The sequence below is a fragment of the Phoca vitulina genome, unplaced genomic scaffold (assembly GCF_004348235.1).
Source record: "Phoca vitulina isolate PV1807 unplaced genomic scaffold, GSC_HSeal_1.0 scaffold6, whole genome shotgun sequence".
In the NCBI taxonomy this organism is placed as follows: domain Eukaryota; kingdom Metazoa; phylum Chordata; class Mammalia; order Carnivora; family Phocidae; genus Phoca; species Phoca vitulina.
Window position 1 is genome coordinate 69,609,677 of NW_022589709.1, and position 13,460 is coordinate 69,623,136.

Sequence of the window (13,460 nt, forward strand, 5' to 3'; positions counted from 1 at the left end):
TGCTAATAGTGGTTTACATTTCACAAAGTACTTTCAGAGGTTTTATCTCATTGAATGCTTATTGCAACCCTGTGAACATTAAATGGGTACTGATATTAAAATGCCCATTTTATTTAAGTTGAGCGTTTAAGACTAATTAATCCAAGCTTGCACAGGTAGCAGGAATTGGGATGTGAATACAGGATCAAGCAACGGTTAAAAGACTTACTGTGAAGTCAGATATAACGTGACTTTCAAACTGGACTTCGCTTCGAGACTTTGAGGTGACAGAGCCTGTCTGTGACTCACTTTTCCCTTGAACAAAAAGAGAAAAACCAGAGTATACCTCTCAGCGTTGTTGAAAGGACTAAATGAGAACGTTTGAAAACATGCAGCTCAGTGAGTCACATAAGGAACACTGAAATGGTAGCCAGGATAACTGTGACCCTAAGGCTGGGCCTCTCTTGGCCACTGTAGGGTGAGGGACGCCCCAGTTGTGGGAGATGAGTTGCCTGCCTCAGACCTTTGGGTCCTCAGGGTTCTGCCTGCCATCTCTCTTCACAAAGGGAATACTAACAGAAACACTACTACACACAGGGCGCTTGGCTGGCTCAGTTGGGGGAGCACGCGACTCTTGATTTGAGCCCCATGTTGGGCATAGAGATTACTTAAAAATAAAATCTTTTTTTTTTTAAAGTACTACACAAAAAAGGGTACCATGCTTTAAAGAAACCAACACTCAAAAAAAAATAATTCATAGAAAATACATCAGGTAGGGGTGACTGAGTGGCTCAGTCGCTAAGCGGCTGCCTTCAGCTCAGGTCATGATCCCAGGGTCCTGGGATCAAGCCCCGCATCCGGCTCCTTGCTCAGTGGGAGGCCTGCTTCTCCCTCTCCCACTCCCCCTGCTTGTGTTCCTTCTCTCGCTGTGTCTCTGTCAAATAAATAAATAAAATAAAATAAAAAAAAAAAGAAAATACATCAGGTAGTAAGTCTCCACAATTCTTTTTCCAAGTTGACCATAATTTCTTAGTGCCATTAAAAGGGACTGTGCTGAAATGAAATGAAAATGAATCAAATAAAAAGCAGAGATAGTTATTATCCGCCCTGGTTCTTCCAGTCATTTACTCAGCAGTTATTACAGGGCTTGTGTGTGCAGAATATTTCACCTGTCTGATCTAACATGTTTTCTTAATTTCTTATTTATGGCGCACACACACACACACACAAACGGGTCATGTTTCTGGGCAAGCATGGGCAAGGAGTCCCTAGTAAAATGTTGAACAGAATCAAAACTTGTACTTTTCTCCTATTTTAAGTGTGCAAATTCTCAGGAGTCTAACTCACGTAGGCCACAAAGGGAGAAAAACAAGTGAAACCCTCTCCTGACACCAGTCCTGCGGCCCACAGTCTAGGAAGCATAAAAGCACTGCCAGTGATGATCACTGAAACAGCAAAACGTAGGAAAACGCAGTCCTCCTGGGCTGCAGGACACGAGGTGCAAAAGAGGCTACGTGCTGGTTTTAGACGTTTAAAGTCTTCCGAACATGTCATAATGTACCAGGTAGGGTCTTGTTTTTTTTTTTTTTTCTAGATATGGTCATTTCTGAGAAACTGATGGGTTCCTACAAGTCACAAACAGATTTCCAAAAATATGAAGGCCTCAGCACAGAAGCTTGCCATAAAAAGAGTTCCTGTGTAAGTAAGTCCTCGCTTCTGGCAGATTTTAATCATTTACTTCAGTCTTTAAAGTCTTCTCTTTAGCTTTATCTGACTTATCAAGAACAGTCACCAAAAATATAAAACTAAGAGTGAATGAAACTTCTTTGACATACTTGGAGCCTCAGGAGACCGCACGGCAACATTCTATTGAGCTAACTCCAAATAATGTTCACATGAGTGGCTAAAGTACAGAAATGTATAATTTATTAGGATTTAAATAAATCACAGGGAGAGAAGTGCTTTAAAGTCATTGGTAGATTTAAAAAAAAAAGTAATTCTAAGGAATTAAGTTCTGTGTATAAAATTCTTGACCATCTTTAATTGAAGCAAAACATGTTGATAACGCTTTAAAAACAGCACACCTGCTTTTTTAGCATTTAATGACAATGAAATATTTGTTAATGGCAGAATCCAATTTTCAGGGGTAAACATCTAAAAATATGTACTGTTACCAGCAGAAGGTTATAATCACTGTCTTTTGTCTCAGCCATTTCCCTGAGACAGTTGGTATACTGGAAATACTCCCAATGGCTACTAAGTTTGTCAAGAATAAAAGTCTTTTTTCTGTTGAATCTAGTAGAACATGCCTAGATTCCTCATGGGCTGTCAAGGAAAAAAAAAAGTCCCCTTTCTCCCAAGGGTGCTTACATCTGCCTTTTTTTTTTTTTTTTGCAGGTGACAATTACCACTATACAATTAGTAGTCAATAAACACTTCATAGTTGCCAAAATAGCTAAAATTAGAAATTCCCCAAGGATCTAGAATGACATTACTAAAATAAGAAATCCAAACTTGTAAAAAAAAAAATCAAATAACTCTATAAACAATAGAACAATGACATGAACATCAGTTTTATTCACTGAGAATATATTTTTTTTAAAAATCTATGGCATAAACATAACTATAAACGAACACTGCTATTCTCAGCACTTTCTGCCTAGAAAATTCAGTATACTATATGAAAACATCATTAAATTAAAGCATGTAAACTTATTTACGTACAACATGATTTTTTTAATGCCAAGGTTAAAAGGAAGAAGGCACCAGAAATATTGAAAAACACAAAGAAGCAAGGTAGAAATACGGCAAGATTATCATAATCCAGTTTGCCATGGGGAAAATATTTAAGATAAAATTGAAAATAAAATAAACATAGGTTATGATATAGCCAAATTAGTGTGAAATGTATCAAATTGGCTGGCTGTACACTATGGAGGTCACAGAAAATTACTTTAAAATGTTTCCCCACAAATTAGCATATATAAACTGTTGTCTATGGTTTCCAATATGCTACCTAAAAACACAGTTGTTGCTCCCCAAGGGAACTTGGTTCCAATCCAAGGCAGATGAGATAGATGGAGCCAGAATGGCAGTGTTTTGACAGACACTGATAAAAAAGGCCAGTGACATTCTATAGACTTGCAGTATTCCACTTTATTAGAAGCAGCAGAGCAAAGAGGTTAAGAGTATGAGCTCTGGAGTCAGACCAGTGTTTAAATCCTGGTCCTACCACTAAAGGCTGGAATCCACTTAACCTCTCCAAAACTCAGTTTTCAAGTTGAACAAAAGGAGGTTAGAGCACTTTCTTCAAAGGGCAGCCGCAAGCAAGAATGTAGGCAAACTTCTGAACCATTACCTGGTACACAGCCTGCATTCAATACATGCCAGTTATTTTTAAAAAGTGAATAGCTTAAAAATACCAATCAGTTTCATTGAAAACATTTACTTGGTACCATTGGTATTACAGCAAAGTCAGGCTTTATTGCTTAAGGAATCCCACAAGGAATGTACAGAGAGAATAGAAATACTGGAATGTACATATAACATATACTTCCATGATTAGTACTGATTTCATTACTTTGCAGGTTTAATGGCTTTCTCTGCGGCTTTCTGAAGATATGGCAACATTCTCATCAATACATTCCCAACTTTCTCTTTACATTTTAGGAACTGAAAAAGCTCAGGTACATAAAGCTACAAATGACACACTTGCCCAAATTTAAGAAAAGTGGCACGGAATGGGTATTTTTTATACAGGGGTTTATCGAGACCAATCAGAAACCTACAGGGCAATGTGTTTGAAAGGATAAAGTTCAGTGGCACAATGTTGGAATATGTAGTGTTCTCACAGAGATAGCATACTTGATTTGCTTTGAATGGTTGATAGCTAAGGTAAACTCCATATGCAAACTAAAATTCAAAGCCAAATAATTTGTATTGATTCACACCCACTAAGTAGTTGCAGTTGTATGGACTTCACAGGCAGGTCTTTTATATATATAATAAATAATATCTGCAAAGTGACTTGAATTTTGTAAAAAGTAGCACCAATAGAAGAGTATTCCACTCCATTCCCTGGACAAATGACAAAAATTTAAAACTGCAAGTAGGTTTAAAGTCTCTGAGAGTTGTCTATTTAAAAAATTGAAAACTATAGGGGCACCTGGGTGCCTGGGTGGCTCAGTTGGTTAAGCATCCAACTCTTAGTTTCAGTTTAGATCACGATTTCAGGGTAGTGAGATTGAGCCCCACGTCAGGCTCTGTGCTCAGCAAGGAGTCTGCTTGAGATTCTCTCTTCCTCATCCTGTTCATGCACACGTGCACATGCGCTCCCTCTAAAATAACACCTTTGAAAAAACTGAAAACTATAAAACACCTTCATGTTCAAGAGCATCCACTAATCAATAAAGATGTCATTGTATACATTACTTCCACCTTTAATTTTAGGCCAGTGGTCAACAGCACACTCCAGACTGACTACTTTTCCAAGCAAAACACAGAAGATAAAATTTTAACATTTTATATTCAAAATAGTAGTGATGACAGCAAGGGAGAGAGTGGTTTAAAAGTGCAATTCACCCTGCAATTCAAGTCTACTCTTTTCCAAACTGCAGTTCTGAAAGCCAAATATTGGGTCCTGACAAGAATTTTTAATAGACTATAAAACTACCAGGTGCCTACTGCATAAGGATACACATTGGTAAACTTTTTTCTCGTGTGTGTTTGTGTGTACTAGGTCACAATGCAAAATGTGTTTTTCACTGAGTTGCTGTGAAAGATTGAGTCACTGCTCCAAGGCCAGCTAAAGTTTGCCTGCTGGAGCCCCCTACAGGCTCTCAATGTTAAAAACTTCAATCCTACAGTAAATAACCCTTTTGTTCAGAAACTAGAACTCAATAGTTTATAGAGGAACAGATGTTTCCATAGATAAATAGGCAGTGTTTGGTCCAAAAACATAAACTGAACATGTGTGCAAGCTCATTCTTGAAGCCAAATCATCCTCAAGAAACCAAATGAATTTAGCAAGTTCTGTATTAGCCCTTAGATCTAATTTCATTTAAAATCGGGAGAATATATACCCGTATTTCGCAGTAATAGCTGAGGGCAAACTAAGAGAAGGAACCGCAAGGGCTTTAGAAAACTGTTAACCAGACATCCACTTTTATGAAGTTTTCACAAAGCAGTGTTAAAAAAACCAACAGAAACATGAGGAGGGTCACTGAAAATCTTGTTTTCACACCTCCATACCCCAACAAAGGATTGTGTAAAGAACAATTTTGAAATATCAAGTCTATACTTAATAGACTCTATTATTTTAAGAACTAATGGATCATTATACCAAAGTAGTGGAACTCGATGAAGTGGTTGGAAAACTGGTGTAGAAAACACAGGCTGATTTTCATTGAAAACAAGCTAATAGGGTATAGATTAGAGCCTTCTTCCCTTGCTCCTCTTTCATAAAAGGAAAGATAACAAAGAAAAGTTAACAGCAATGTTTATCATGCTTAATCACCACCATCATCAAAAACAAAATAAAATTGCAGAAGCCCAAGAAAAGAGTAGCTTCCATCTACAAATACCTTGCCAATAATCATCAAACACTATCCTGACCTTAATTTCAACTGTATCAAGTCACCTATATCAGAATGCTGGGACAGTTTAGTTAACCTAAGGTCGAATGCAGAATCAGGTTAAGAGGCCAAATGGTAGATGATCCTGTAGAAAGGAGATCACTTGACAGTAAGATCAATGTAGCATAAATGGTGATTCAAAACACAAGCAATAGCAGTATATTTTTTTTGACTCATTGTTAGCCCCTCACATAGATATTTGAGACTAAAATTGAAAAAAAGTGCGCTACCAATGTTGGTTCACATGTTTAAAGCTATCCTGACTCTCTCATCTAAAATGATCCCACACGTTGACATACGCTCACCCCTGTGTTTACAGTAACATAATTAGATCCAGGCTAGATAGTACACTGGGGCTTGGGATTCAAAATTTATCCTTGGCTTTAGAAGAATTGACATCAAAATCAGTAAAAACATCACATAAAACCAGTAATTGCTGTCGATAAGAGCTCCACTGTAGCAAAATATTTGCCTTGCTACCATTAAACAGATATAACTATGTTTAGAAGTATGCTTGAACCCTTCCAAATGCCCAATTAATGTTAATTATAAACATAATGCTGGTTAAATCATGTATTCAAAACAAATGGTCACACAGACCTTGCCATTTACTTAATTCATAAAATACAGATAAAATTTATTTGAAAAGAATGAAAATGAAATTTGTTCCCATTCCTTGGTATTTTCCTGTAAAGTTGACATTTAAAGAATTCTTCGTAGACAATGCCTAATCATTTGAAGGGGAATTTTATAATAAGAAAAGCAGTTTTTTTAAAATGAGAAAATAAGCCCGAATGATATCTCCCCTTCTCATCACCATCCAGTCCTTGATGTGTATTATCACTTCCTTCTCCTGTTATTCCTTACAAATACTCATCATGACCTATCTGTAGGTCATCTCTTCAAGGTGTTCTTTCCCTTCTCTCTATTCCACTGATGGAAAATGTCCTTCCAATTCACTGGTAAGCATACTGAAAAATCTCAAGATAACATTCAAGTAACTTTTTTCATAAAAACTGTTTGTGTTTTTTGTTTCTGGGATACCAGGACCCATCCACAACCAAAAAAATATGGTTATCCAAGGTTACTCACAACTACCACTTCAATACCCTTCTCATTCATTTTTAAGACCGCCCTGTTCATTACATCTTCTTGAATTCATTGAATATTTAATAGCTAGGGACTTCGGTACCCAAATTCATATTGAGTGCATTCTCTCATGTACATGAACCCAACATGAAACACACAGGCATATCCACTGCTCACTCATTCTCACATACAAACAAGCATACACACACATTTTCTTTCTTTCCAGAACAAGCCAGAATTACAGCTCTTTCGGTGATTGTTAGAATTTTTGGAATGGTTCATAAATTTTCCAAATTATTTTAAATTTGTAATACTTTTATCTTTTTTTTCTTTTTTTCCAATTGTGAACCATTCCATATTGCATCTTTATTGCAAAAGTCAACATGCTTCTTAGAAATTCAGATTGTAATCGATAAAACAAACATTACATATATGAATTTAAATGTATAAACAGTTAGAAATTCAACAATATCTCCTATTATACTATTACACAAGTTCACAATTTTGTAAAAACTATAATACAGGCATACTATACATCAAGAGGAACCACTATTCCTTTTCACATGATTTTTTCTTCTTTTTGAAATAATGATCCATCACCACGGACCTACCTAACTAGACTGTTTCCCAATTTATCATCTTAGCTGGTGACAATGTTTTCCCAATGTTACAACACGAAGAAAGTGAGGGAAATTCTGTATTCCCTAGGGTTACCTTGTTAAGCTTGGGCAGCAACCCACTAGTAAACGAGGCTAACCTATCTAGACTGGTGGCTGTTACTGCTCATCAGCTTCTTAGATGTCATACTCATTAAAAAGAACAACATTTGCCTCAGATGGAGTATGTTATTTCCGTAAGGGAAGATGCCAGGAAAACAAACCGTGGTAGTTACTCACTTTTAAGAGAAATTCTAGGGCTTGCGGTTTTGAGGGTGGGGGTAAAAAAATCCTAAAGGAAAAAAATATACATTTAACTATTTTATGCTAACCTTAACTAAATTTTCTAATATTATATTTAACCCATATTTTGAATTCATTTTGGAGAGTCAAATATGTCTTAGACTCTTAGGACATTTTTAAATTATTTTAGTCCTATTTTAAGGTGTATTGAAAACTACACTATTTTATAGAAAGAGCTTCCAATCTTCCTGAAAACAGTGTCCGTCTATTCTTTACTTGAACACCCTTTTCTTTCATCCCCTCTCCCCCAGTAACTAAAAAGTCAAACAAATCTTCTATGCTGAGAGTATTATCAAACGATGTCAACTTTGAAGTTAAAAAAATCATATGAAAAGGAATCTCATTCTGCTAAACTGTCAGTCTACTGAAAATTTTCTTTTACAGCTCCATTAATTTACTGTAATTTTCAGTTTCCAAATACAAAAATACAACAATTCTTATTGAAATCTATACGCTGGTAGTTTTAGTACACAAAAAAACCAAACAAATTATTTACAAAATTATACAGTTTAAGAAAAAACTTTGTACAAAAAATATATAAATCCTTTGTTCCCTCTATCACGTTTAAACTGTCAGGACTCAAAATATTCACCACAATGAATCTTTCAAAATATATACCAACTGAGCCACAGACATCAAAATTTCATTAGAGATGATGGAGGAGGAAGGAGCAAGATTGCTTATTCTAGGTACCCCGTTGTAAGGTTTTCCTTTTATGAGCTTATTTTAGCTTCAGTGTTATCAGAAATATAATAACCTAGAAAAAGGAAGTCCTTATTATTGTGAAGGGAAAATTACATGAACTAAAAAATGATCCTGGTTTGAGACATCATTCCAGGAAAATACGTGGAAGAGAAAAGATAATCAGAACGTGGGATTTAACTTCTTACAGCTAGGTAAATCTAGAGTCCTGATGGTTTTAGGTTTCTTAGCGAACAGTTTCTATTTTGAGAAACAGCCTTTACCTCAGGAAACAAAATCCTTGATATAGTAATCACCAAGAACCTTCTGAAGCCAACAGGAAGTTTCAAATTTTCACACCACACATATATAAAAACATAGATGTGTATATCCTTGAAAAAGTGACATCCTATGTACATTAATCATTTTATTTTCCCAGGGGTCAATACAGTGTAGTGTTGCTCCTCTGCTTTTCCCTCTAACATTCAGAACACAAGGACATAAATTTACATATATATTTTACTTAACAGATATTCTACTCTATACAGTGTACAGTAAAAATGCACACAGTGAAGGAAACTGTCTACTGAAGGATGCATATGTTCATGGATAGCAACAAGCTACAAAATTATGAAAATATAAAGTCATCTGATCAAAGTCAAGTTATGACTCCCATTTATTACTAGCATCCCCATCCCCCTACCCCACCCCGCCCCCACCCTATCCCCAGTCACCTCACCATCATGGTTTAAATTTAGGAAAAGAATTTCAGACACTTTTTAACCCTTTTGTATAACTATTAACTAGACTGAAGCTTCGAAAAAGAAAAAAGAAAAGCTGGTGACTCTCTTCCCCCGCCCCGGAAACCTTCCATTATTCTCATCAAAACATCACTTATTTATCAAGGTGCTGGTTTAAACTTTTTATTGGGGACTGACTTTTGGTGGCTCAAAAGAATCACTTATCTCAATAGTTGGTAAGTCAGGGCTGTTAATAAAAAGGCAGGAGAAAGAAAATGGGGATAAGAAAGGGGCAAGACGTGAAAGCCTTTTACATTCTGAGAATATTTTTAAAGAGGACCAACTGAACCAATACTCACTAATTTCAAAGCAAACTAAGGGTCAGTAGCATAAATCCAGGACAGTTAATACGACAGAAGGGAAATACCATGGCGCTAGCTACCACTGCCGTACAGCATTTAAGAATACAGTCTGATTTACACTAAAATAGTACTTCTACTGCACATAAACACCCCCCCACCTCGAAAATTTAGATTGAATACAAACTGGGCTCCTCCACAGTAAAAAAAATTAAAATAAATTTACTTTTCTTCTTCCAAGACAACTCTTGAAAGCAAAAGGGTATTTTAATTACAAATATCTCCTTCTATCTGACGACCCATCCATAATAGCTGAGAGTTAAGAGATTCCAGGCGATTTTGACATTTAATGAAATTTTATCAGATTATAATCCAAAATAAAATTTCTGAACACCCTGTCATTTACATCATAATCCAACACCAATAGCAACAAAACAGGTGGTGTGGAAAATAAGGCTCTAGAGATTATCCATATCATTCCTGTGGATCTTCACAACTGTGTAAAAGTCACTAGGCCTTTGGTGCTTTAATATCATGAACAGTTATGAGATGTGTTTAAATAGCAAACTTGCTGTCCTTAAACCTACTGTGTGGAAAAGAAAAATAAAAAAAATTTTTGGCTCATTGACTTCTTTAAATAATTTTAAAAAGTTGTTCTTCTAAACAATATTCCTAAAAATTATACAGCTCGCATCAGATTTCATCTTCGCCATGAACGAGACTCATATTCATCTTCATCTTCATCATCATCATCATGCAGAAACAAATCTGAGGTCTCTGTTTCCTGAAGAAAGAGAGGGTAAAATCTGCTTAGTGGTACAAGAAAGTTAAATTATTAGGCCAAAGGACAAATAGACTAGTATACAAAACGCAGGCTGGATTTACAAGCGATGCACTCAGAGAGTATCCTTCAGGGCAAAAACACCCAAAACAGTTTTTTAACATATATATATTCTCCACCCCCTTGCTAATTTTGCTAGTTTTAATAGATTTCCATTCTAATACCATCAGGAAAATAAAGAAAATAATATATGAATGTTTAGTAGGAGAAATAAAAAAAATCTATGAAATGTTTTTGATAGAATCTATTAATTTAATAAAATTAAATAAATTTAAAATTAATTTTATTCCATTAACTTAAAAAGAAGGAAAATAAATGACCAACCTCCTAAACCTTTCCTTTAATATCCAATTATCTGTGAATGGAGAACATACCAATTTCCCCATGACGCCAACATTCTCAACCTTACATAAAAATCTAAAATCTTACAGTAGAAATATCTATAAACTCCCAAAACACCAAGATTTTTCTTTCCTTTTGTTTTTAAACATGGGAAATGTTTCTGCTTTTGCTTTTTAAAATTACCCACATAGTCAGAGGACTCTTGATCAATGATAAATGCTAACATCTTTTAAAACCAAAATTACAACAAATCAGGAATAATTTACAATGTTGGCTAAGTGTCCATTTTAATAAAGAAATTAGAAATAGGGAGTAAAAAAACAAAATTATTTTTCATGTATTTTAAGAGTTTCATTATTTAGCAGTTCTATTATGTTAACTCCTTGGTTTTCATATTTCTTCCCTATTATTCCCACTTCCTTACTCTCATTTTAACCAATTGGACACAGAAGGAAAATAAGAAACTCAAATCTCTTACTTATGGTACATGAACAAAAAGCTAAAACAACCAGCTAAAATTAAATCTGTTCATGTAATCCATGTCCTCACTTACCAGAATAAAAATTTTTAGAGCACAAATAAAGCCAAATAAATGCAAAGAAAAAAGAAAAAAAAGTCTCTCCTACACCAGAAAATATCCCCCCGCAAAGAGGTTTTTATGTCTGCAACTGTTCTGATTCTTTAGTAAACTTGTAGACTAGTCTTAAGTTACTGCATGCATAAAAGAACAATATTTTATTTACTTTAATGTCAAGAAAAATCTTAATTGAGAAAAAATCTAATCTGAATGCTTATTTTCAATCGTTACATTTACCTCCTCCTTGACTTCTTCTTCCTCGGTCTCCGTGGATACAGAAGGCACCTTGGCCTTGTGCCATGATATTTGCAGCCGACGGTCTTTGAATTTTGACCCTTGGTTTGCAGTCTAAAATAGATTTTAGAAAAACACAAAAGTCTGTATTCAAATTGTATACTATTTAAAAAGTGTAATGACTTGGGGAGGAAAATATTAAAGTGGATCTATACAATCTCCAGTAAGAGCTAGAAAAAGTGAAATCCCTTCCTCCCTTTTTAAATGTACTAATTTCAATTAGTGAGCATATAGTCTATCATTAGTTTCAGATGTAGAGTTCAGGTATTCATCTGTTGCATGTAGCACCCAGTGCTCATTACATCACGTGCCCTCCTTAATGCCCATCACCCAGTTACCCGATCCGCCCACCGACCTCCCCTCTAGCAACCCTGAAGTCCCTTTTAATTAAAGAACCACATGTACTATTTTGCCCAGATAATTTATGACTTGTATTGATGTCATGTTAACTTTAAAACTTCCTCTTGGTTTAGATGATACTGTCACTCCACTTAAAAAAGTCATGATGAAAACAACAAATACTATCTTTTTTTTTTTTTCTGCTCATGATTTTATTGACATCAGGAGTTTATTGAACAAGGGCGCCTGGGTGACTTAGTTAAGTGTCTGCCTTCAGCTGAGATCATGTTCCCAGGGTTCTGGGATTGAGTCAGTCCCGCACTGGGCTCCCTGCTCAGCGAGGAGTCTGCTTTTCCCTCTGTCCCTCTTCCCCACTCGTGCTTGCTCTCTCTCTCAAAAATAAATAAATATTTTTTTTACAAAAGAGTATTGAACAAGATTCTAGGATTAAAAATCTTGATCCAGCTCTACCATTAACTGGCACGTAACTGAACATAAATGAGCCTCCATAAGTTGCTTAATATCAAAGTATCTCAGTTTTCTTTTATTTTTTCCTATTTTAGGATTGCTCTAAGGAGTCCATAAGAACAATGTGAGTGTTCTATCCAAATGCACAAAACCATTGTTAGCACAATTATAAATATTAAAAGGCATTAAACCAAAAAACAAATTAATATACACCCTAACATACAAATTATTAGTGTGTAGCAAAGTATACAGCTATGCAAATGACACACTTGTTTAATCTCAAGCTTTTTAAAATTTAAATTCAATTAATTAACATATAATGTATTACTAGTTTCAGAGGCAGAGGTCAGTGATTCATCAGTCTTATATAACACCCAGTGCTCATTACATCACGTGCCCTCTCTAATGCCCATCACCCAGGCACCCCATCCCCCCACCCCCTTCCCCTCTGAAACCCTCAGTTTGTTTCCTATGATTAAGAGTCTCCTATGGTGGGGCGCCTGGGTGGCTCAGTTGTTAAGCCTCTGCCTTCGGCTCAGGTCACGATCCCAGGGTCCTGGGATCGAGCCCCGCATCGGGCACCCTGCTCCACGGGAAGCCTGCTTCTCCCTCTGCCACTCCCCCTGCTTGTGTTCCCTCTCTCGCTGTGTCTCTCTCTGTCAAATAAATAAATAAAGTCTTAAAAAAAAAAAAAGTCTCCTATGGTCACCCTCTCTGATTTCATCTTGTTTTATTTTTTCCCCTCTTCCCCTATGATCCTTTTTCAACAAATACTATCTTAATACAATTGCTGGTCTTTAGCTTTGATAATCTACATAGACTGAAAACTTAAAAGTGTAATTTTTTTTAAATGCCTATTGCTGTCACAGCATCTCTTAGAGCCCAACCCATAGCTGATAAAGCTATTCCCACTTCCTCTTCTGAAATGCCATACAAGACAAGTACCAGCCATTCTACATATTCAACAAATGTTAAACACCTACTCTCCTAACTCAAGGTAAAATTGCTCTGTTTCAAATGTATTTCTTAGTACTACCACCCAATTTCTTCCCCCCCCCAAGAAATTTCATTAAGAGAAAGTAAAAATTTCAAAGAAAAAGCAAGAGAGACAAAAGAACAGGGCCCCAAAGTATCACTGAAGTGAAAGCTCAGTCATTCC

At 35.9% G+C, this 13,460-nt stretch overlaps 1 protein-coding gene across 2 annotated transcripts in view; it reads right to left on the reverse strand.

Moving 5' to 3' along the window:
* Positions 1-9,069: 9,069 nt before the first annotated feature.
* RBM27 (RNA binding motif protein 27) overlaps positions 9,070-13,460 on the reverse strand; it is a 71,025-nt gene continuing 66,634 nt past the window's right edge. For both annotated transcript variants that reach the window (XM_032404442.1, XM_032404441.1), the window contains exons 20-21: positions 11,438-11,548; positions 9,070-10,224 (exon numbers count right to left, since the gene is read on the reverse strand). In XM_032404442.1, coding sequence (XP_032260333.1) covers positions 10,141-10,224; positions 11,438-11,548 — 195 coding nt within the window. In that variant the 3' untranslated portion in view covers positions 9,070-10,140. The remainder of the gene's footprint in view (positions 10,225-11,437; positions 11,549-13,460) is intronic.